Below are 22,322 nucleotides of genomic sequence, written 5' to 3'. Positions count from 1 at the left end.
CCTGAGCAGACTTAGATGCTTAATGTACTAAGTTTTCTTCTCCCCTCTTCTCTCCTCTTCTGACCTCCTCTCCTATTCTCTCCTCCTATTCTTTTCCCAAGAGAACCTTTTCTGAGTTCAATGTTAATGCTCCATGCTGTGGGTATCTTGATAATCTGGGAGCGGTTCAGGTGAGGACACCGGCTGTGGCTACTTAGCTGCCCTGCACAGGGCTCTGCACGTGGTAGGTTCTCAAAAAATGTGGGACTGACTTCAGAAGTGACATTTTAGGAGGGCTTAAGTAACATCTGTTCAGAATTGGAAGTTTTTCCAAATATATAAACTTATATTGACTGTCTCAATGGTTTGTGACTTAATACCATCATCAGAAATTGCTTTTCAAAATTATGGTATGTACAGTTTTATTGTAAAGGAAGCAAAGTTGGCTGTGCACGGTGGCTCACACCTGTAATCCCAGCACTTTTGGGAGGCCGAGGTGGGTGGATCACCTGAGGTGAAAAGTTCGAGACCAGCCTGGCCAACATGGTGAAACCCCATTTCTACTAAAAATACAAAAATTAACCGAGTGTGGTGGCACATGCCTGTAGTCCCAGCTACTCGGGAGGCTGAGACAGGAGAATTGCTTGAACCCAGGAGGTGGAGGCTGCAGTGAGCAGAGATCACACCATTGCACTCCAGCCTGGGTAAGACAGAGCAAGACTCCGTCTCAAAAAAAAGAAAAAAAAGAAGAAGCAGCAAAGCTGTGATCACAACCATATCTTAAAGTTTGCAAGATTTCCTCGAGAGTACTATTATTCTCTTTCATTTCACAAAAGGGTTAAGTGTTTTTTCTGAATACAAACAGAAGATATTTGAAAGATTTCTTACCCAGTGCCCCATACCTACATGTATTTGAACAGATGGGTGATAGTGCTAAGGGAATTGATCTGAATGTATATCAAATAATGTAGGAAATGTCATGAAGTCAACCTCCTGCCTCATCTTATTTCCTCTGAAAGCAAACACTTTACTAACATAATAATTTCTTAGAAATAGGAAAAAACAATAGGGGCAAGCCTGACTACTTAAAGACACAGTTGTGGGGAGAGCTAAGTTTATGGATCACAGAGAGTGTGTTAGAACTTTGGTAACAGGACAGGAGTCTCTGATTTATCATTTCTTAGAAACTTCAATTAAAACAAAAACAAAAACAAGCCCTGTGCCTTTACTAAGATATTCCTCAATATCTGTCTGATAGGCAGAGTGTCTCTCTGTGTATCAGACACCACAGAAGTACTCCAAGCCTCTGGTAGGGGCAGGTAGAAAAGCATATATATATATATATTTTTTTTTTTAGATGGAGTCTTGCTCTGTCGCCCAGGCTGGAGTGCAGTGGCACGATCTCAGCTCACTGCAACCTCCGCCTCCTTGGTTCAAGTGATTTTCCTGCCTCAGCCTCCCAAGTAGCTGGGACTACAGGTGCGTGGTACCACACCTAGCGAATTTTTGTATTTTTAGTAGAGACGGGGTTTCACCATGTTGGCCAGGATGATCTCGATCTCTTGACCTCGTGATCCGCCCGCCTCAGCCTCCCAAAGTGAAAGGCATATTTAAGGACTTGTTCAGCTCCCAGGGATGACGCCCCTCCCAAAGTCCAGTACTGTTTTCATCAGATACTTTCCTGGTGGGTAAACCTATTGCCCTTCAGGGATGAGGGGCTATGAGAAGGAGGTTGAAATGCCAATTGCTAATAAAATGTCTTTTCTGAGAATGAATCTGAAATGATACTGGAAGTCAGCGGGGAGATGCGATTCACTTTACAAAAATTCATTTCTGAAGCACAATAACATTAAGTGAGATAAAGCTATATGAGAAATGAGAAATTAGGTAATAATTGTGTTATGTTCCATAAGCATACAGCTATAATTCAGGATCATCACATTTATTTCCAAAGTTATAGTTCCATCCCTTTTGATATTGCCTGGGTCTGGAAGGGATAAGGGCCTTACTAAATATTCATCTCGGCTGGGCGCGGTGGCTCACGCCTGTAATCTCAGCACTTTGGGAGGCCGAGGCGGGCGGATCACGAGGTCAGGAGATCGAGACCATCCTGGCTAACACGGTGCTACTAAAAATACAAAAAATTAGCCGGACGTGGTGGCGGGCGCCTGTAGTCCCAGCCACTTAGGAGGCTGAGGCAGGAGAATGGCGTGAACCTGGGAAGTGGAGTTTGCAGTGAGCCGAGATCGTGCCACTGCACTCCAGCTGGGGCAACAGAGTGAAACTCCGTCTCAGACAAAAAAAAAAAAAAAAAAGAATTCATCTCTTACCACCCACTATCCACATTGATAGTGGTTAGATGACCAATCCTTATGACATTTGCAGCTTTTTAATTTAATTGCCACCAGTTCTTCCCCTCTCCAGATCCATGCCCTTACAATGTACTGTAGCAGATTCTCTTGTCAAGAGGTGAAGCCTATTTCTCAGTCCCAAGAATCTGGGTTGGCCTGTGACTTGCTTGGCCAATGGAACATTAGCAGGAATAATGCAGCACAGGCTTGGAAATCACCTGTGCATTGGGACTTGCTCTCTCATTACATTTGTTACCCTGAGAACACCATGAGAACAAGCCCAAGGTGGCCTGCTGGAGGAGTAGAGGCCATGTGGAGGAGAAGCAAGGTGCTCTAGCTAATAGCCAGCCAATTGTCAGGCATGTGAATGAGACAGTCTAGGACCAGCTAGCCTCCCAGCTGACCTGGCAACTCACCGCAGGCATGAGTGAGCCCAGTCAAAGCCAGTAGAACTGCCTAACCCAAACTGCCAACCCATAGAATCATGAGCTACATATACATAAATGCTTACTGTTGTAAGTCATAAGTTTTGGGATGGGGCCAGGCAATGGCTCATGCCTATATTCCCAGCACTTTGGGAGGCCGAGGCAGTCAGATCGCTTGAGCCCAGGAGTTTTAGATCAGCCTGGGCAACATGGTGAAACCCTGTATCTATCAAAAAAACAAAAAACAAAAATTAGCCAGGTATGGTGGTGCATGCTTGCAGTCCTAGGTACTTGGGGGGCTGAAGTGGGAGGATTGCCTGAGCCCGGGAGGTGAAGGCTACAGTGAGCTGAGATCAGACCACTGTACTCCTGTCTGACAGAATGAGACCTTGTCTCAGAAAATAAAAATAAGTTTTGAGATGGTTTGTTGTACAGTAGAGGCTAACAGATACATTAAATTATATTTATTTGGAGCTACTAGGTGACATACTTAGAGAAAAGGTTCTCTCTGGGCTGAGTTCTATCATAGGCTCATTCTGGTATTTAACCTCCCACCTCTGTACTTCAGCTTTGCTACTTCAAAGAAGACAATACTTTCTTGAAGGTCAGCAGTAATCCTAATTCAGATATATGTACATTACAGCTTTCATATCTTCTTTTTCTCTTTTCTATTCAGCAGTTTTACCAGAAGCCACTATAAGGATGATATTCTGACACACGTTTTTTTCTTTTCCTTTTTTTTTTTTTTTGAAACAGAGTTTAGCTCTTGTTGCCCAGGCTGGAGTGCAATGGCACGATCTCGGCTCACCACAACCTCTGCCTCCTGGGTTCAAGTGATTCTCCTGCCTCAGCCTCCTGAGTAGCTGGGATTACAGGCATGCGCCACCACACCTGGCTAATTTTGTATTTTTAGTAGAGTGGGGGTTTCTCCATGTTGGTCAGGCTGGTCTTGACCTCCCAGCCTCAGATGATCTGCCTGCCTCGGCCTCCCAAAGTGCTGGATTATAGACGTGAGCCACCATGCCTGGCCAACACGTGCTTGTTCAAATGATTTATTAATATATGTTAAGTGCTGATGTCATGTGTGAAGTAACATATTTATTGTTTCACAATGAAGAGAGTTATATAACCATTATAACAAACACAATGGGCCCTTCTAAGACTTACTTTTTTTCACTGAGAGTTCTCTATCTGTTTAGTAGCGCGTGGTAGAGAGTTTCTCAACTTACCTGAGACTTGAAGTAAGTTTCTTGTGGGGTGGCAAGTACATCTGCAGAGGCAATGTCTAAATGCATGAGTGTCTGCCGAAAAGAAGGTCGGTTTCGAGGTTTACTTTGCCTAAAAGTGAAAAAGACAGTTTGTGCATTTCAGAAGTTGTGTCCAGGAGAATGAAGATTTTATTTTACTTTATGAAAAAGACTGTTTACTTCAAAATGGCTATATCGGAGTAAAATCAGCTGTACTCCATTATATCAGGATAGCATAACTGAATTGTATCTCAGTACAGTTTTAACATTTCTTTAAATTTATTTATTTATTTATTTTTTCAGAGACAGGGTCTCACTATGTTGCCTAGGCTTATCTCAGATTCCTGGGTTCAAGTGATCCTCCTGCCTCGGCCTCCCAAAGTGTTGGGATTACAGGCATGAGCCACCATGCCTGGCCTGCAGTACAGTTTTTTATTTATATTTTATTTTATTTTATTTTATGTTTTTAAAGTAGAGATGGGGTCTCGCTATGTTGCCCAAGCTGCTCTTGAACTCCTGGCCTCAAGTGATCCTCCCATCTCTGCCGCCCAAGTGTTGGAATTACAGGTGTGAGCCACCTGTAATTGTGTGCCTGGCTGCCCTGCAGGACAGTTTTGATATACTGAAGAGCAAAAGGAAAACGTAATTATGAGATACCTCTAATGATGAAATGGAAATCTAGGACCAGTGACCTATTTAATAATAGCCCATTAGGACTAGCAAAGAAATAATAGCTATCATTGGCCAAGGCCTACTATTTCAAGATAATCATACCAAGTTCTTTATTTCTAAATTGTCATTAATTACAACACAATAACTCTATGAGTCGGTGTTGTCTCTATTTTACAAATGAGAAAACTGATATTGGATAACATGCCCAAAATTGCACAGATAGAAAGGGGCAGAGCTAGTATTTGAACCACAGATTCTCCCACTCCAAAGCTCCTATTCTTTCTACCACCAGGAGATTCACTCCAAATACACATTGGAGACCTCCCTATTGTTTTAGAGACAATATTCTTACCACGTCTGTTTCATAAGGATTTTGAATCCATCAGGGCAAGTCGAAGGAACTGGAAGGTGGAGGCTGTTGCTTCCAACACCCCAGATAATGGCTGAAGAATCTACATCTTTGTAAGGGATCTCTCCTGTCAGCAGCTCCCAAAGCACCACTCCAAAAGACCTACCGTAGCACCAGGAACATGTACAGAAGATGTTTCAGAAAGACTGATTTGTATTTTAGCTCTTTATTAATTTAAATCAAATTAGTACATATACCCAGTTTTAAAATTCTAGTATTGCTATAAGAAAAACAGAAACATCTGGGACAACTCTGAAAAAAAAAAAAATTCTATGTGGGGTAATCAACACTACCAGAAATTAAAACTTGAATAATTAACTCTTATGTGTGAACAGACAACCAGAATAACGGACTGGACAAGAAATCCAGAAATAAACCAAATACATTTAGGAACTGAATGTAAGATAGAAGTGACATCACAAACCAGCGGGTAAAAATTGATTAGTCAAAAAATGTTGTTGGAACAGCTGGGAAAAATAAATTAAATCTATAACTCACCATAAATCAAGATAAATTTCACTTGAATCAAAGATTTAAATAAAAAAATGAAACCATAAAAATCTTCTAAAAATAAGGAGTTAAAAAATTATCTAGGAGTGTTAAACACTTTTTTTTTTTTAAGACAGAATCTCGCTCCATCACCTAGGCTGGAGTCCAGTGACCTGATCTTGGCTCACTGCGACCTCCACCTCCTGGGTTCAAGCGATTCTCCTGCCCCTCAGCCTCCCAAGTAGCTGGGATTACAGGCATGTGCCACCACGCCTAGCTAATTTTTTGTATTTTTAGTAGAGATGGGGTTTCACCATGTCAGCCAGGCTGGTCTTGAACTCCTGACCTCAAGTGATTCACCCACCTCAGCCTCCCAAAGTGCTGGAATTACAGGTGTGAGCCACCATGCCTGGCTTTTAAAGACTTTTTAAACCATGAAATCTAAAAGCCATAAAAGGAGAAATTGATAAATTAAACTGTATTTTCAAAATCTGACCAGGGAAAAAATACCATCAGCAAAATAACAAAATGTGAATTATCTACAATTTACACAAAATGTGAATCTCCTTAATATGTAAAATACTCTGATAAATTATGAGTAAAAATCAGAAAGCTGAGCAAAGATTATGAGCCATTCACAAGTAAGAAAATATGAGGGCTCTAACACATACGAACAAATGTATAGGCTTACTTGTCCTGAGAGGAATGCACCCAAGATACCGTTTTTTACCTATATGATTGGCAAAAATCCAAGAGTTTAGCACATTTTGTTGGTGAGACTGAGAAAACACTCTTAGATATTTCCGGTGGGAACATCAGTTAGTAATCCCTAAGGAGGGTACTTTGGTCATGACTATCTAAATTACAAATGACCCCACATTTCTACTTTATCCTATTTACTCTGGTATTACATGCAATTTTGACATGTGCTATTATTTTGGTTTTAAGCCTAAAAGCTACTAGTTGCCAATTTTAAGGGTAGAAGAAAAGCTATTACAGGGAAAAATACTGTTAATAAAAAGACTTATAACCTCAGAAGAAATGTTATAGAGATCTTTTTTTAAAATCATAGCCTATAGAGGCTGTTCAATAAAAGGGCAAAACAACCTCCTACATCTCAAACGTGTCTAGAGAACATAATTGTATCACAGCAAAGTACATTATTGATATGTGTAATGATGACCTCAGTCATTGAGAATAGGTAAGCTCTTGTACTTTATTCAAGAAGGTGAGAATTATGTAACACATTTCAGGAAGACTTCCACACTAAATGATCATTTGAAGTAAACTTTCAGTTTTCTAGAAAGTTCAGCATATTCTCTGAGGTGCCCCAAACTGATGACTTACTGAGTGGAGAGTCACCCTCATTCCCCCTAATCCTTCTCCCCATATATCACTATACTGGCAAGTACCTCAGATAATATGAGGCTGAAATCAACCAAAAGTGGACAACGCTCAAGAACATTCTGGAAAAGTAAGCGCTGAAGGAAGACAGTGCTAATAGGGCGAAAGTGGGAAAAGGCTTTTTAGTTGGCACAACTGGTGGCGCCACTCACCATATATCAACTTTCTCAGATACGGGTTCATTCCGTATCACCTCTGGTGCCATCCATGCAACTGTGCCGGCAAATGACATCTTGGTACTTTTGTCACTGAGTTCCTTAGACGTACCAAAATCAGAAATTTTTACTGCATCTGTGTGGGTCACTAAAACACTTTAAAAAGAAATAAAAATAAAACATCCAGATCGTTAGTACTAATGAAAACCATGATTCTAAATGGCTGAAACGGAAGACTTTATCTGCTGCTTCCTATCTTGTAGTATTCAGCTTGCAGTTTCCAATGTCACTGGGGCACTGGCTATACACTAGAAATAACATCATTCATACTTGTGAGGCAGCTTAGCATAACAGGCTTTTAACGCCTAGTCTTATGCTGCCTCTTCCAGTTGCTGTGCGACCTTTGCCAAGTTACTTAACTCTTCTTTTTTTTTTTTTGAGACAGAGTTTTACTCTTACCGCCCAGGTTGGAGTGCAATGGCACGATCTCAGCTGACTGCAACCTCTGCCTCCTGGGTTCAAGGGATTTTCTCCTTGCCGCAGCCTCCCAAGTAGCTGCAATTACAGGCACCTGCCACCACGCCCAACTAATTTTTGTATTTTTAGTAGAGATGGGGTTTCTTTATGTTGGTCAGGCTGGTCTCAAACTCCTGACCTCAGGTGATCCTCCCATCTCCGTCTCCCAAAGTGTTGGGATTACAGGTGTGAGCCACTGCACCCGGCCTTATTTAACTCTTCTAAGCCAGTTTTCTCATATGTAGGATGGAGACTCTTCATTCTTATCCACAATTTGAAAATACAAAAAGTTCTCAGTCAGCTTATATTTTTTTCACACATATAAGGCAAACTCACTTTCTTCATCCCATTTTGTGTGAACAACAGGTTTTGCTGCAGATTTGTTAATGTGGTTGATTTTAGGGTACTGCTCCAGACCTCGCTGGGTGTCTAAGGTAGTGCACTACCTTTCTGAAAATATCTTGCTTCAAGAGTTTTGGATAAGGGGTGATAGACCTCTAATAACAATCTCATTGAATTTTCATTTGAATTAAATGAGGTAAGGTATGTTAGGCACCGTTATCAATAAATATTGGTTTCCATCCTTGCTGGCTTTAGCCAGCCCACTAAAAAGAATACTTCTTTTTAAACACTGTTTAAATGATAGCCAACTAATATCATGCATGAGACCATGATATTTGGGATTCATTACATTAAAAGGCTAATATGTATGCTGGGATTTCACTAGTGCTGATAAGGAAAAGCAGAAGTAAATCCAAGCTTAAGTAAATTCCATACCAGTAGTGTTTTACTTGTCATAGTAGTTATCTGAAAATGTGACCTGAGGCCAAGTGCTCGTGCCAGCCTTGAAGATGAATACAATCTGGTACCAAATTGACAGCTTCACACCCTAGATCGATTTCACTTGAAACAACCTGTTCAGAACATTAGAAAGTTAATGACTTAGGGTTTCAGAGGCTTTAATGATTTAGGGACCTATGTTTAATGATGAAAGGCTTACAGGCGTGGTGGCGGGCGCCTGTAGTCTCAGATACTCAGGAGGCTGAGGCAGGAGAATGGCGTGAACCCAGTAGGCGGAGCTGGCAGTGAATGGAGTTCGCACCACTGCACTCCAGCCTGGGCCACAGAGCAAGACTCTGTCTAAAAAAAAAAAAAAAAAAAAAAGAGTCTTCATCCTCAAACAGTATCAGAATTGAGGAGGCTGTAAAGCAGAAAACATCTGACTCTATCCCCTTGCTTCTCCATTTAAAGCAGGGATTCCTTCACATTTACCAGGTTCACAACTCCAACCCCAATGGCTATTTACCAAATAGCTCAGAGCTTACAATTGCTTTTGAATACCATCCTCCACGCCCTGGTTTTGCACCTAATATGTAAAATTTATATAACTTAGGAGTTTTGATTTAACAGTGTTAGTCTTAGTGAAAATGCATAAGGATTAAAATATTATGGGATGAGAGAATTGGAGAACTGATATCATACACCATGAAAGTGAGAGTAGGCAGTTAGCCACTAAAAGAGGGAACCTTTTCTGGGAACGTCCTCTCTGCCTCCGTTGGTGTCACAAGAGAGGATGAACTTGGGAGAAGACTAGAGAAATATAACATTAGAACTTTTCTGAAATCTTCTCTGAGACAAAGATGGGGTCACAGAGCCTGCAGACTTAATGTAGGTAATGAGATCTCTTGTTACAGCAAGTCAGATTGATCCCTGTCTTCCCAAAGTCAGCTTGAAACCCAAAGAAGCCAAAGCTGCTGGAGTTGGGAGTGTTATTGTTAATAGAGGGAAAGGCTTACTGGGGTAACCCATTCACTACTCTATTCTACGGCTTCCTGACTCCTTCCCTCTAAGATTAATTCACAAGGAGAACAAGGTGATTAAAAAGGAGAACCATTCAAAGAGGCCTTCAGGTAGTTAATGTCCTTACCTGTATGCACTAAATGGCAAAAGCAACAGGGTAAGAATGTGAACAGAAGAAATGAGCACTACACAATCATGTTTACTTGCAAGTAAAGCAAGGGGGAGGTTGTTCAGTCAACTAAGCACTGTAATTGCTGAGGACGATGGTGATAAATAAGAACTGTTTTGAAGTTTATAATGAAGGATTGATTTATACTGTCCATGGAGGAAAGGCAGGATTCACTGTGAATCCCTTACCGTCACATAATGAGGTAGGATGCAGCAGCCTTTGGTTCAGAAATTCTAGGTTCAAGTCCTAGCCCCATGACTCTGGGCTAAGCTCTAGTTTCCCTTACATAAAATAAGAATAACAATACTTGTTACAAATCCCACACAGTTTTTGCCAGGATCAAAGGTGTGATAATAGATCTCCCCCAAGATATTATAAACCATGAAAGCACTATGCAAATATATATATATGTGTGTGTATATACAATAAATGAATATATATATTTTATTTTGATTATTTTTTGAGACAGGGTTGTGCTCTGTTGTCCAGGCTAGAGTGCAGTGGTGTGATCATGGCTTACTGTAGCCTTGACCTTCCGGGCTTAAGCGATTTTCCCACCTCAGCCTCCTGAGTAGCTTGGACACCATGCCTGGCTAAATTTTTAATTTTTTGTAGAGATGGAGTTTCACTATATTGCCTAGGCTGCAAATATATTTTGAAGAGATTAATCCTCTGCTCATCTACCCAAAATGTGATTATAAATAATAAAAATAATGTTGAAAAACAGGAGTTATACTGAAATAAATCATTTTATCAATTTCCTTCTTCATGCAATTTGGGGAACTAACTACACACTCCTCTTAAAGCGATTAGTAGCCAAGAAATCCTTTTGAAAACAGAGATTACTAGAAACAGCCCTGCTTCTCTTACATAGCCAGTGTTTATTTTTCCTATGGCCATTGTGAACTTTATAACTGTTTATTTCCTCCTTTGCTTAGACACTAGAAGCTCAAAGCCAAATGTGTAGTCCACGTCTATAGAATCTCATGGCATGTAATTTGTGAACAATTTTTATTTCTAATGTTTTTACTTTTCCTTTGCCTCTCTTTCATTATTATTATTATTATTATTATTATTATTATTGAGACGGAGTCTTGCTCTGTCGCTCAGGCTGGAGTTCAGTGGTGCGATCTCAGCTCACTACAACCTCCTCCTCCTAGGTTCAAGCAATTCTGCTGCCTCAACCTCTCAAGTAGCTGGGACTACAGGCACCTGCTACCATGCCTGGCTAATTTTTTATATTTTTAGTAGAGACAGGGTTTCACCGTGTTGGTCAGGCTGGTCTTGAACTCCTGACCTCAAGTGATCCACCCGCCTTGGCCTCCCAAAGTGCTAGGATTACAGGCGTGAGCCACTCCACCCAGCTAGCCTGTTTCTTATTTATCCATTTTATCCTGTTGTATACATTTCTGAAACTCAGTTTAAAAAGTGTTTTGAACACGTGGAAAACAACAAACCAAGGCTTCAAATGGGAAGATCTGGCATTAACTATCTGAGATGATAGAAGGTGAATACTTCAGATAATAATGAATTTTGTTTCACAGTTGTATGATTTAAAAGCAACAAGAGGGAAAAGTGGTTTCAGGTACCTGGAGATATCTGCCATACAGGTAAGCAGGTAGGTCAACAATAACCCAAGAGATGCACAAACAGAATTACCCACTGTCCTGATTGAAACTGAACTAAAAGTATGATGTCTGAAAATGTCAACTGAGGTTGATAAATATTCTGTATTTCAAAAGAACAAAATAGCTGAAACATTAGCTCCAGAACTCACTTAGGTGATTTCAGATCACGATGAATAATTTTATGGAGGTGCAAATAATTCATTCCACTTGCAATTCCTGTGGACCAGTCTACTAGCAATCGAGGCGTGATCTTCCTGCCAGCTCGCAAGACCTCGTAGAGTTGTCCATGGGCACAGTATTCCATGATAATACAGTAACATGGAGCCTGAGTACAAACACCCCTTCCAAGAAAACACAAACATGTACATCAATACATACATACATGCATACATATGTATATTTAAAGAAGAGTTAATCAAAACCAATTCTATACCCAAATTATTTTTAAAATGTGTATAGATAATAGTTTCTGATTCTTAAATTAGCATTGAACCTTCTCTAGTCTACAGGTTTCTCTATGATGTCCATAGACAATTTTCGTTTGTTTTGTTCACTCTGGATATCTATATGCTGTGCTGTGTCTGGTGCCTTTTCTGTGGGACCCTTCCATTCCGGGACAAAGAGCACACTTTTCTGAGGTTTGTGCAGGCTGGATACTGCATTGTTTTAGATCATTAAGAATCATTTGGGAGGCCAAGGCAGGTGGATCACAAGGTCAGGAGTTCAAGACCAGCCTGGCCAAGATGGTGAAACCCCATCTCTACTAAATATATAAAAAGATTAGCCGGGCATGGTGGCGCACGCCTGTAGTCCCAGCTACTCGGAGACTGAGGCAGAGAACTGCTTGAATCCGGGAGGCGGAGGATGCAGTGAGCCAAGATCGCGCCATTGCACTCCAGCCTGGGAAACGGAGTGAGACTCCATCTCAAAAATAAAAAATAGTAACAATTTGGCCAGGTGCGGTGGCTCATGTTTGTAATCCCAGCACTTTGGGAGGCTGAGGCAGGTGGATCACCAAGGTCAGGAGTTCGAGACCAGCCTGGCCAACATGGTGAAACCATGTCTCTACTAAAAATACAAAAATTAGCCGGCATAGTGGTGCACGCCTGTAATCCCAGCTACTTGGGAGGCTGAGGCAGGAGAATCACTTGACCCTGGGAGAAGGAGGTTCCAGTGAGCAAAGATTGTGCCACTGCACTCCATCCTGGGTGACAGAGTGAGACTCTGTCTCAGAAAAAAAAAAAAAAAAGAAAAAAAGGAATAATTTAAAATTTCTTCCTTTTACAGTTTTAGAGGGTTTTATGAGTGTACAGAGAGATAATTCAGACAAAATACTTCTATTTTTAATATTATTTGCTGAATTTTAAATTACTCAAATTAAAAATAACTAACTAGACTGAGGACCCAAAGATGACTCAATTTTCCATCTTACATAATCTTTGAAAAACATTTCTCTTTTTTTATGTCAGACAGGTAATGTGCTAACGTTGTAACAAGGTTACACCCAATCATGCTTACAAATCACAAAAGAGTATGAAAAACAATATACAACCTTTTTTTTTTTTTTTTTTTTTTTTCCCAGACAGAGTCTCGCTGTGTCATCCAGGCTGGGGTGCAGTGGTGCAATCTCCGCCTCCCAGGCTCAAGTGATTCTCCTGCCTCCTCAAGTAGCTGGGATTACAGGTGTGCACCACCACGCCAGGCTAATTTTTTTTTATTTTTTATTTTTTTGAGACGGAGTCTCGCTGTATCACCCAGGCTGGAGTGCAGTGGCACAATCTTAGCCCCCCACAACCTCCACCTCCTGGGTTCAAGCAATTCTCCTGTCTCAGCCTCCCGAGTAGCTGGGATTACAGGCGCTTGCCACCACGCCTACTAATTTTTGTATTTTTAGTAGAGACAGGGTTTCACCATATTGGTCAGGCTGGTCTTGAACTCCTGACATCAGGTGATCTGCCCGCCTCAGCCTCCCAAAGTGCTGGGATTACAGGCTTGAGTCACCGCTCCTGGCCACTAATTTTTTTATTTTTAGTAGAGACGGGGTTTCGTCATTGTTGCCCAGACTGCTCTCAAACTCCTGTACTCGAGTGATCCATGCGTCTTGGCCTCCCAAAGTGCTGGGATTATAGGCGTGAGCTACTGCGTCCAGCCTATACAACGTATTTTATATCCATGTAGCCTATATTTGCATCAATTCCGACATCATCCATGAAAACCTTTCCCAATTATTCCCCTCCAAAAAGATCTTTCTCTTCTCTAAATTCCTATGATATACAACAGCCACTAGTTCTTTATATGCAGTTTTTCTCTCCGCATATAGATTATAGACTCCTTGAAGGGAACGGTCTTCAAGTTCTATTCTCTCTACCTTAAGGCCTAGCGGTTCACAGCAAGTCTTTAACAAATGTTTGTTAACTTCACCTCAACCTTCTTAACTAAAAAAGCCTTCAAATGACACGTACAGAGGCCTTGAGGAGGAGAAAGAAAACTAACATGAAAGAACCTCTTCTATTTTTCACGGACATTTCCATGTTTATTTGTCTTACTTAATCTGCCCCAAACTACTGTAAGATAGTTTTCCATTTTTACAAATAAGGCTCAGAGTGAGAAAATAACTTGTCCTAATCACAACTAGATCATACAACTATTAAGTGACAGAGCTGGGATTCAAACTCAGTCTGCCTAATTTGAACGTCCAGGCCCTCTACACTCTGTACAAGACTGCCTCCCTTTTAGCTTTTTAACTTCTGTTTAGACAAGCACATTGGGAATTCCTATGTTAACACCATTATCTCATAAAAGAAGGAATGATCGTAGTAACTCTACTTCACAGTTTTGTTCTCAGGATGAGAAGAAAAATTACTATATGTAATCTATGTCTTATCGCTTATGGGTATACACGCCTTCCTTTGAAACTTTCTAGAGAAGTTAGCAGAGTATCTGCAAGACATCAGTTAAAGTCTTCAGCCAGCTACTGACCCATGCCTATCTCTTCAGCTGCTCTAAGTGATGAAAGAATTTAGAGGTCATGGCGTACGGCACTGATCATATGAAGATGATGATGATCTTATAACAATAGCAGGTTATGAAGAAGTATAATTAATCTTCATTTTCCCCTGCTCTGATGTGCCTGTCAAATGCCACAAAGCTATTTCTATTACTCTCCTATCATTTTCTAGGCTACAAAGAATTCTTATCTTGATTTTTAATAATTTTTTTCAAGTTCCGGTTATATGTCTCTTAGGAAAGCTTGGTGAACCCAAGTGTCTGGCAGCTACAAACAAATGATTAATTATCATTACAGAGAACTAATAAATATGGCAGGTATAATGTAATATGCTTAAGTATACCAACATAAACATTTTTGAAGGTTCTCAGCCTCCTATTCAACTATGTTTTAACTTGTTCCACATAGAAACAGTCTAACAGTGATGTTACGCACCTTTTATTTCTCTTGACTGACGAACGAGGAGTAATCATTTCATCAGCCCTGTACTATGACAAGGTTTCTTAGTAGCTATAAATAACAGCTCTATAATCACTTCTAATTGCTACCTTTTCTTCCCCTTGGCACTGAATTCCATTAGGAACAGTCAGGTTGAGTTTTCTTAAAAGATTAACAAAAAAATTGGATGCAAAAAGAATACAGCGTTCTTATCTTGTACTTCCCCTTCTGTATGTGGTTTTTATTAACTTCAAAAGAAGCTGTAAGCACAGAAAAAAGTATCCAGAGAGATGTACTAAAATCTAATCATGCCCTCGTATATCTTCCAGACGGTCCTGAATGGGATTCATTGGCCAAGCAACACATGGCACAGATGGCTGCAAACATAACACTGCACAATGCCCAAGAGCATGGTGTAATGGGCCAGGAACACAGTCTCACTATTGTTCTCCATGTAGAGGTAAATACTATTCAAGTATCTTCAGCCTAAAGAGTTGGGCACTAGCAGGGCAATGCTGAAAACTGCATATGCAGGTAGGAGAGTCAGAAGGGTGAGGTGGGAAAAAGACAGGAAGAAAGAGAAAGAAGCAAAAGAAAGGAAGTAAAAATAAAGCTTCTCACAACACCATCCTATTAGGACACATTTCTACTTTCAGTGACCCCGGGTACCCTGCTGGAAAACCCTCTTACCTGCAACACACAGCCTAATTCACTTCAAGAGGGCAAAAGGCCATACTCACCTACAGAACATTCTGTGTCTCAAAGCCAGTGTCCTAGTGATCTAAGTTTAAAAGCTTTTGACCCTTCCTTCCATTTAGGAGGATGTAGCATACTGGAAGTGATGATCGTCTCAGTGAAGTAAAATGAAGGAAAGAAAGAAGAGGGTCTCTGTTTGTCTGTCTGCTTAAAATAATCTCCCCATTGTGTTTTGAAATGTATCCTCTTTGGAAAGATGATAATTTGTCTCTGCAGCATTTCATTTTAGTCACACGTCCTCCTGGCCCTACTAGGTCAACCAAGGACAGAATTAACTGCAGCAACCGCAGCTCTCTTCCCTGCCCTCTGCATGAATGACCCTTCCACAAGGAAACGAATCCAGTACTTCTTTCTGTCTCTTGGTGTCCTGGTTGATTGCTTCTCTTTCTTCACACGTCTTTCCCTTTCCTTAAGGGTTCTTGTTTGGTAATCAAAACTCAACCTCAGTACTCATTTAAACCCATTCTACAAAACCTGTACCCAAAATTTACCTTCCTTACTTCGTGGATGTGATCCCAATTAGGACTTATCACATGACATTTTTAGCTTTATAATCAGAGTTTTATCAAGGAAGGATCCCTTCTGAGGCTGGGAGAAGTTTCTCCTAGCTTAGGAGGGGGATTTGTAAATTATTCCACTTTTAGCTGTAGCCTCATTGGTCATACTATTTTCCAGGAATGCAAAATACATATCAAATATATCACAAAGCTCTAGTTTCTAACTTTCATCCTACCTAAAAATACTTGTCCTGTTCTCCACCTTCTTTCCTCTAAAGCCACTTACCACTTATTTGTTTAAGCCTAGGGCAACATTAAAAGGCTAGCGAGGGAGAGAACTCAAGGGAAAGGTTCAGGCAGAAGAGATCATATCTATTTAGAGCTCAGCACTTCCACCCTTTAAACTTTGACTCTCCTCCTTCTGTTAGGGATCCCAGTCAATATTATGAAAAAAATCATCTAGACTAGAAAGATATGTTCACAGACTCTTGAAAACAATCACTTTGTGAAATGAATATAACATATGACTTACTATCAATAACTTGACAATCATTAGGTTAAGAAAGCTGAATGTTTGACATTACTTGGAAGGGGATCTAGGAAAACCAGAGGCTATACTCTAAAGGTACCTGCTATTACAGGTTAATGTTTAAGAAGGGATGCTAACAGAACCTAATACAAAATATGTATCTACTACACAAGGATTGACTGTTCTTTGATCACTTCAGATGTTACCTTTGTCTGTCTTTCTTTTCTTTCTCTCTCTCTCTTTCTTTCTTTCTCTCTTTCTTTCTTTCTTTCTTCCTTTCTTTCCTTCCTTCCCTCCTTCCTTCCTTCCTTCCTTCCTTCCCTCCTTCCCTTCCTTCCTTCCTTGCCTCCCTCTTTCTTTCTTTCTTTTCTCTTTTCTTTTCTTTTCTCTCTCTCTCTGTCTCTCTTTTTCTCTCTCCTCTCTCTCTCTTTCTTTCCTTCCTTCTTTCTTTATTTCTTTCTTACAGGGTCTCACTCTGTCACCTATGCTGGAGGGCAGTAGCATGAACATGGCTCAACACAGCCTCAGTCTCCCAGGTTCAAGCAATCCCCCTGCCTCAGCCTCTTAAGTAGCTAGGACTACAGGCCTGTGCTACCACATTCAGCTAATTAAAAAAATTTTTTTTAAAAGACAGGGTCCCACTATGTTGTCCAGGCTGGTCTCAGACTCCTGGGTTCAAGTGATCTGCCTGCCTTGGCCTCCCAAAGTGCTGGGATTACAGACATGAGCCACTGCACCCAGTCAACTTTGTTTTCTTAAGTGAATTTTAGGCTGTTCAGGTGATATTGAAGTAACCTCTGTCATCCCATTGATAAATGAGGTTGATGCAGCAGATCTGACTGCTTGGCAGGAACCCACACTTTCCCTTCCTGTCCCATGTGCATGCCCCTTCCATGTAGCACATACTTCAGCAAAATGAACCACTGGATTATAAGATGCCTGAGGACACAACTCCAATATAATAGTTCCTTGATACCCTCCCAAAGCACCTAGCACAGTGCTAAGTCTAGAGAATGCTTTTGAAATATCTCTCAAAGCAGAAACTTGTGTGTCTATATTGGGGGAAAGAAAATAGGTCTACTTCTTTAAAAAAAAAAGCCTTGACCTACTTGAATGCGATGATGTTAGGGTGCTTCAACTTCCTCAAATGCTTGATATCCGTCTCATTCTGTTCTCTCACTTTCTTGATGGCCACCTCTTCCGCTCGGAACTTGCCCAAGAAGACAGCTCCTTGGGCTCCACTACCCAGCCACTGCAGCTCTGAGATCTCCTCAAATGGCACTTCCCAAGTATCTAGGCATACAAGCAAGAAATAAGCTTGAAGAGATCTCAGAAGGGACCACTCTACAAGGCCATTCTGAAGGTACCAACTTCATCATCACCCAGGATGAGCCTTACCCTCTGTCTCCCACCAAAAGATAGAACCTTCCTATGTACCTTGGAACTATAGATCAAATATTCATACACATTAGTTTGTATCAATTTTTAACCACTGAAATAAAGCAGAGCAGAAGCCTCCGATATGCCTTCCTCCAAACAAAACATAACCTACCACTCTTGCAGTCCTACCCCCTCACCTTAAGCTTGCATGTCAGTCAATTTACCCATCTGCCTCTATGCAACTATCCCTACCCCATCACCCATTACAGGTGTTATTTTATTCCTCTTTGAATTTCTAGTGCAGATGCTCAGTGAATCTTTGCTAATAATTTTTTTTTTTTTATGTGATGGAGTCTTGCTCTGTCACCCAGGCTGGAGTGCAATGGCGTGATCTCAGCTCACTGCAACCTTCTGCCTCTGGGATTCAAGTGATTCTCCTGCCTCAGCCTCCCAAGTAGCTGTGATTACAGGCACCCACCACCATGCCTGGCTAATTTTTGTATTTTTTAGTAGAGACGGGGTTTCATCATGTTGGTCAGGCTGGTCTCGAACTCCTGACCTCAGGTGATCCACCCGCCTTGGCCTCCCAAAGTGTTGGGATTACAGGTGTGAGCCACCGTGCCGGGCCGCTAATGAATTTTTAATGATACTCTCCTAAGAATTTCATTATGCATACTACTTACATTAATATTTACCTTTGATTGAGTACTTACTATATACCATACACTAGCATAGTACTTGACATATATCATATGTTCAATCCTTACAACCCTACAAGTATGGCCTTATTATAGTTATTTAAAGATGAAAAAAACTAAGGCATAGGGTGGTGAAGTAAATTCTCCTAAAATCATATAGCTGATAAGTGGTAGAACTGGGCCTAGAATCCCAGGATTGGCCAATTTTAGGAAGAGTGCTTTCTCTCCTATATGACATTGCCTCTCATAAGTAATTGAGAGGGCCATTAGTCATTACATGATATGCTTATTCATAAAGCTGTAGTATTTTCAAGTTTCTCTTTTCCTTAGAGTTTGAATATTTTTTTGCACCAGAAATTTAAGAAGGGTCATTTCTAAGTGGTGGCATTATAAGTGCTTCATATTATATTTCTTTATTGTTTTCTGTCTTAAAAATTATTTTTTACCATAAGCCTATATCACTTTTATAATGAATAAAATGGTATTTTAAATGAAGCACTTCAAAAATTCAATCAATATGTGCTTTAATCTCATGAAACTTTTCAAAAAAAGAATGTAATTCATTGAGCCTTCTCCTTTCCCCCTTCTTTCCAGGGTATTATCACAGGTAAGAAACAAATATCAAAGAGCTAAGAACCCCACGGAGTGAGAAAAATGATGACAGTGTGAAAGGTCATGAGAGATTCTCCTTAGATCACTCAAAGGCTGCTGTTTGCAGAACATGGAACAAAGTAGTGTTGAGTTAGCTTCAAAGATACTCTGGTCTTGAAAGCAAATCAACTCACTGTCTACTGCATTGGTGAAACAAGAGCGGAAAGAGCTTATCTGCCTCTAGAAGTCATGAGCTATACTTCCCTCTTCTCTAATTTTCTCTACCTTAAGAGGAAAGAAACTCTGTAGATCTTAATAAAATGTTTTCTCATTACAATTGCTAAAACTTAACCTTCAAAATATAACTATGTAGAGCAAGAAATATATAAAATGAGGGTGGTTTATGCCATGGGCCTTCATCCCATTCTCCTGATCTGAGCAGTATTAAAATTTTCCGCTGTACTGAAATTGAATAAATGCTAGATAAAAGCAAATCTCTCTCAAATACAAATAGCTGACAAATTTAAAGTCACCCAAGGAACACATGATACCAAGTGAGATTTGGGAGGAAACAGCAAGTGATAGCCTTGGCTATTTTAACTATCTTCAGGGTTTCTAGGACAAGTATTAATAAGTGGCTCATGAAATCTCACTTTCACCTCTATGGGCTCATCCATGCAGCACACATGGTACACAGATATTGATGGCATATTGTAAGAGAATTTTCCTCATTGGGGTCCAGTGACAAATTAACAGTGTCATTGGACGGGCATGGTGGCTCACACCTGTAATCTCAGCACTTTGGGAGGCCGAGGTGGGTGGATCATGAGGTCAGGAGTTCGAGACCAGCCTGGCCAATATGGTGAAACCCCGTCTCTACTAAAAATACAAAAAAAATTAGCCGGGCACGGTGGTGCACGCCTGTAATCCCAGCTACTCGGGAGGCTGAGGCAGGAGAATTGCTTGAACCTGGGAGGCAGAGGTTGCAGTGAGCTGAGATTGCGCCACTGCACTCCAGCCTGGGCGACAGAGCAAGACTCCATTTCAGAACAACAACAACAACAACAAACAAACAAACAAAAACAAAAACAAAAAACCCCCAGTGTCATTTTGACCATTTTAGGGGACTGAATAAAGTATTATTACTGGACTCTGGGGCAAGAACATAACTGAGCAGTACGTCTTTGAACAGCTTTACGCAAGCCCAAATTACCCTAATTTTTAATAAAATAACTACTAAAATTAGACTAATGTTTGGGTGTCTCTTTTACCCTATTTACTCAATCTTTAGTTACTGGCATGCACCACCATGCCCGGCTAATGCATACATTCCAAATTCTATCCAAAAGGATTTTGATAGTTTTTGCTCACAGTAGCAATGTATGAACATATTGGCAGTAAGCATTATCAATTATTTTTTGGTTCTATTTTAATTAGGTATAAAATAGTGTTTTATAACTTTGCACTAGTTTAATTGCCCGTGATCACATTTGTTTAATACTCACAATCTGCTTTGTATGAATTGTCAAAACCCCTTTGTTCATTTATCTGTTAGCCTTCCATAGTTTGCATCAACTTGAAGAAACTCCTTCTATATTTCTTTGATACAAATGAGAATATTTTATAAGCCTTTTTCTTTTAATTTTATTATTTTTGAACAAAGTATTCTAGATCGTTGTCTATTATTTCCTTTGTAATTTCTTCCACTGCCTAGTCTATCTTCTAAAAGTTATCTATCGTTCATTTTTAAAAATTTAATCTTTACATTCATCTGAAACTTATTTTGGTGTATGGTATGAGGACTGATATAAATTATTTTTTTCCACATTGCTATTTAATGATTCCCAAATAATTTGTTAAAAAATGCTTTCTTTTCATATTGCTTTAGGATACTTACACTGTAACTCACTATATTTTTTAGAAATAATGCCTATTAGTATTTTTATAAGATGATAAACAGATTAATTACTAAAATATAAATACATTTGGCACTCAAATACAAAGTATTCCGGGTATTGCAACAAAAAATAAAATTCTCCTCTACCAACCTCTACCTCATGCCTGTGCTATTCAACTATGTTCAGCCAAGTCTCGATTATCCATAGAAAAATAAAGTGGATAGCACTGGTAATAAAAGAACACAGATTGTAAAATAAAGAAAGTAATGCTTCAACCATGTTTCTATCCATCTTTTTACTGAAACTAATTATCAGAAGTAAAATCGATTGATATGAATTTAGCACTCTTTGCCCAGTCTCAAAGTCCCTGTCAATAACGAGCAGAGAGCTCAGAAATGGGAAAATGGCAGGAAAAAGGAAACTGGTGATAAGGATGCACAAAATTAAGGGCCTAGATAATTGATGAGCAAGATAACTAATCTCATAATAATGAAGAACTGACTATACTCTCTCTAGGGTTAGTCCCAAACTTTTCGTTGCTTTTATGTCTGTCCTACTGATACTCTTCCCCAGTGTTTATCTTCTCTTTTATCTTCCCAGTGACAACGATGTTAATTCCAATATCCATCAGGATCCTTAGCACTGGGAAAAAGCCACATGCCCACCCACTTTAAGGCAACAGTTCTCCTTTGTTTATTCAGACATGGCCATGACAGTACTTGCTTTGAGACTGGAAACTATTTGGCAACAGAAGATTTAAATTGCGTGCTACCTTACTTGGGTTCACTATCAATATACTCAAAGGGAGATGAGGACATCATTAAAATTTTTTAAAAATCCAGTGACATTTCCTCATAAGTACCAAATGTAGGGACATGCCTGTGACATGTGTTATCCTTTGGTTGACTGCAATGCAGGGCTAAAGATTAGCTCCCTGATCCCAGACCTGACAAGGAAATTTGCTAGTTTCTGGCTAGCGAAACTCTTTCATGGTGCACAGCAACACCAGCCCTCAGTAGGATATCCTGCAATCTGCTGAAGGGCTAGGCATCTGCTGTGTCCATATCAGAATCTTAAGCTGACCAGGCCTGTTTCTTATTTATTTCTGAAATAAACCTTTTTGAAAGTCACATAATCAATTGGAATACAAATTAAATACCAGTATGCAGAATAATAACAAAAAATTTTAAAACCTCCTTTTGACAAACATACGGGATGGGTGTATTGTCCCTCATTCTGAGTCTGAACCTCAATGATGTACTTGGATCCTGAGATCTTCAAATT

The 22,322-nt window shown here is 40.1% G+C and overlaps 1 protein-coding gene across 26 annotated transcripts in view; it reads right to left on the bottom strand.

The window, feature by feature from the left end:
* The window catches only part of MAP3K13 (mitogen-activated protein kinase kinase kinase 13), a 190,092-nt gene that overhangs the window by 25,856 nt on the left and 141,914 nt on the right, over positions 1-22,322 (bottom strand). For 19 of the 26 annotated variants that reach the window (XM_065540323.2, XM_074031586.1, XM_065540322.2 and 16 more), the window contains 5 exons: positions 17,581-17,764; positions 11,394-11,585; positions 7,129-7,287; positions 5,027-5,185; positions 3,985-4,093 (listed from right to left, as the gene is read on the bottom strand). In XM_065540323.2, the coding sequence (XP_065396395.1) occupies positions 3,985-4,093; positions 5,027-5,185; positions 7,129-7,287; positions 11,394-11,585; positions 17,581-17,764 (803 nt within the window). The remainder of the gene's footprint in view (positions 1-3,984; positions 4,094-5,026; positions 5,186-7,128; positions 7,288-11,393; positions 11,586-17,580; positions 17,765-22,322) is intronic. The other 7 variants (XM_074031594.1, XM_074031597.1, XM_074031600.1 and 4 more) reach the window with 1 other exon arrangement.

The sequence above is a fragment of the Macaca fascicularis genome, chromosome 2 (assembly GCF_037993035.2).
Source record: "Macaca fascicularis isolate 582-1 chromosome 2, T2T-MFA8v1.1".
Lineage (NCBI taxonomy): Eukaryota > Metazoa > Chordata > Mammalia > Primates > Cercopithecidae > Macaca > Macaca fascicularis.
The sequence above is the reverse complement of the archived record's forward strand: the minus strand, read 5'-3'. Positions and strand labels throughout refer to the sequence as shown.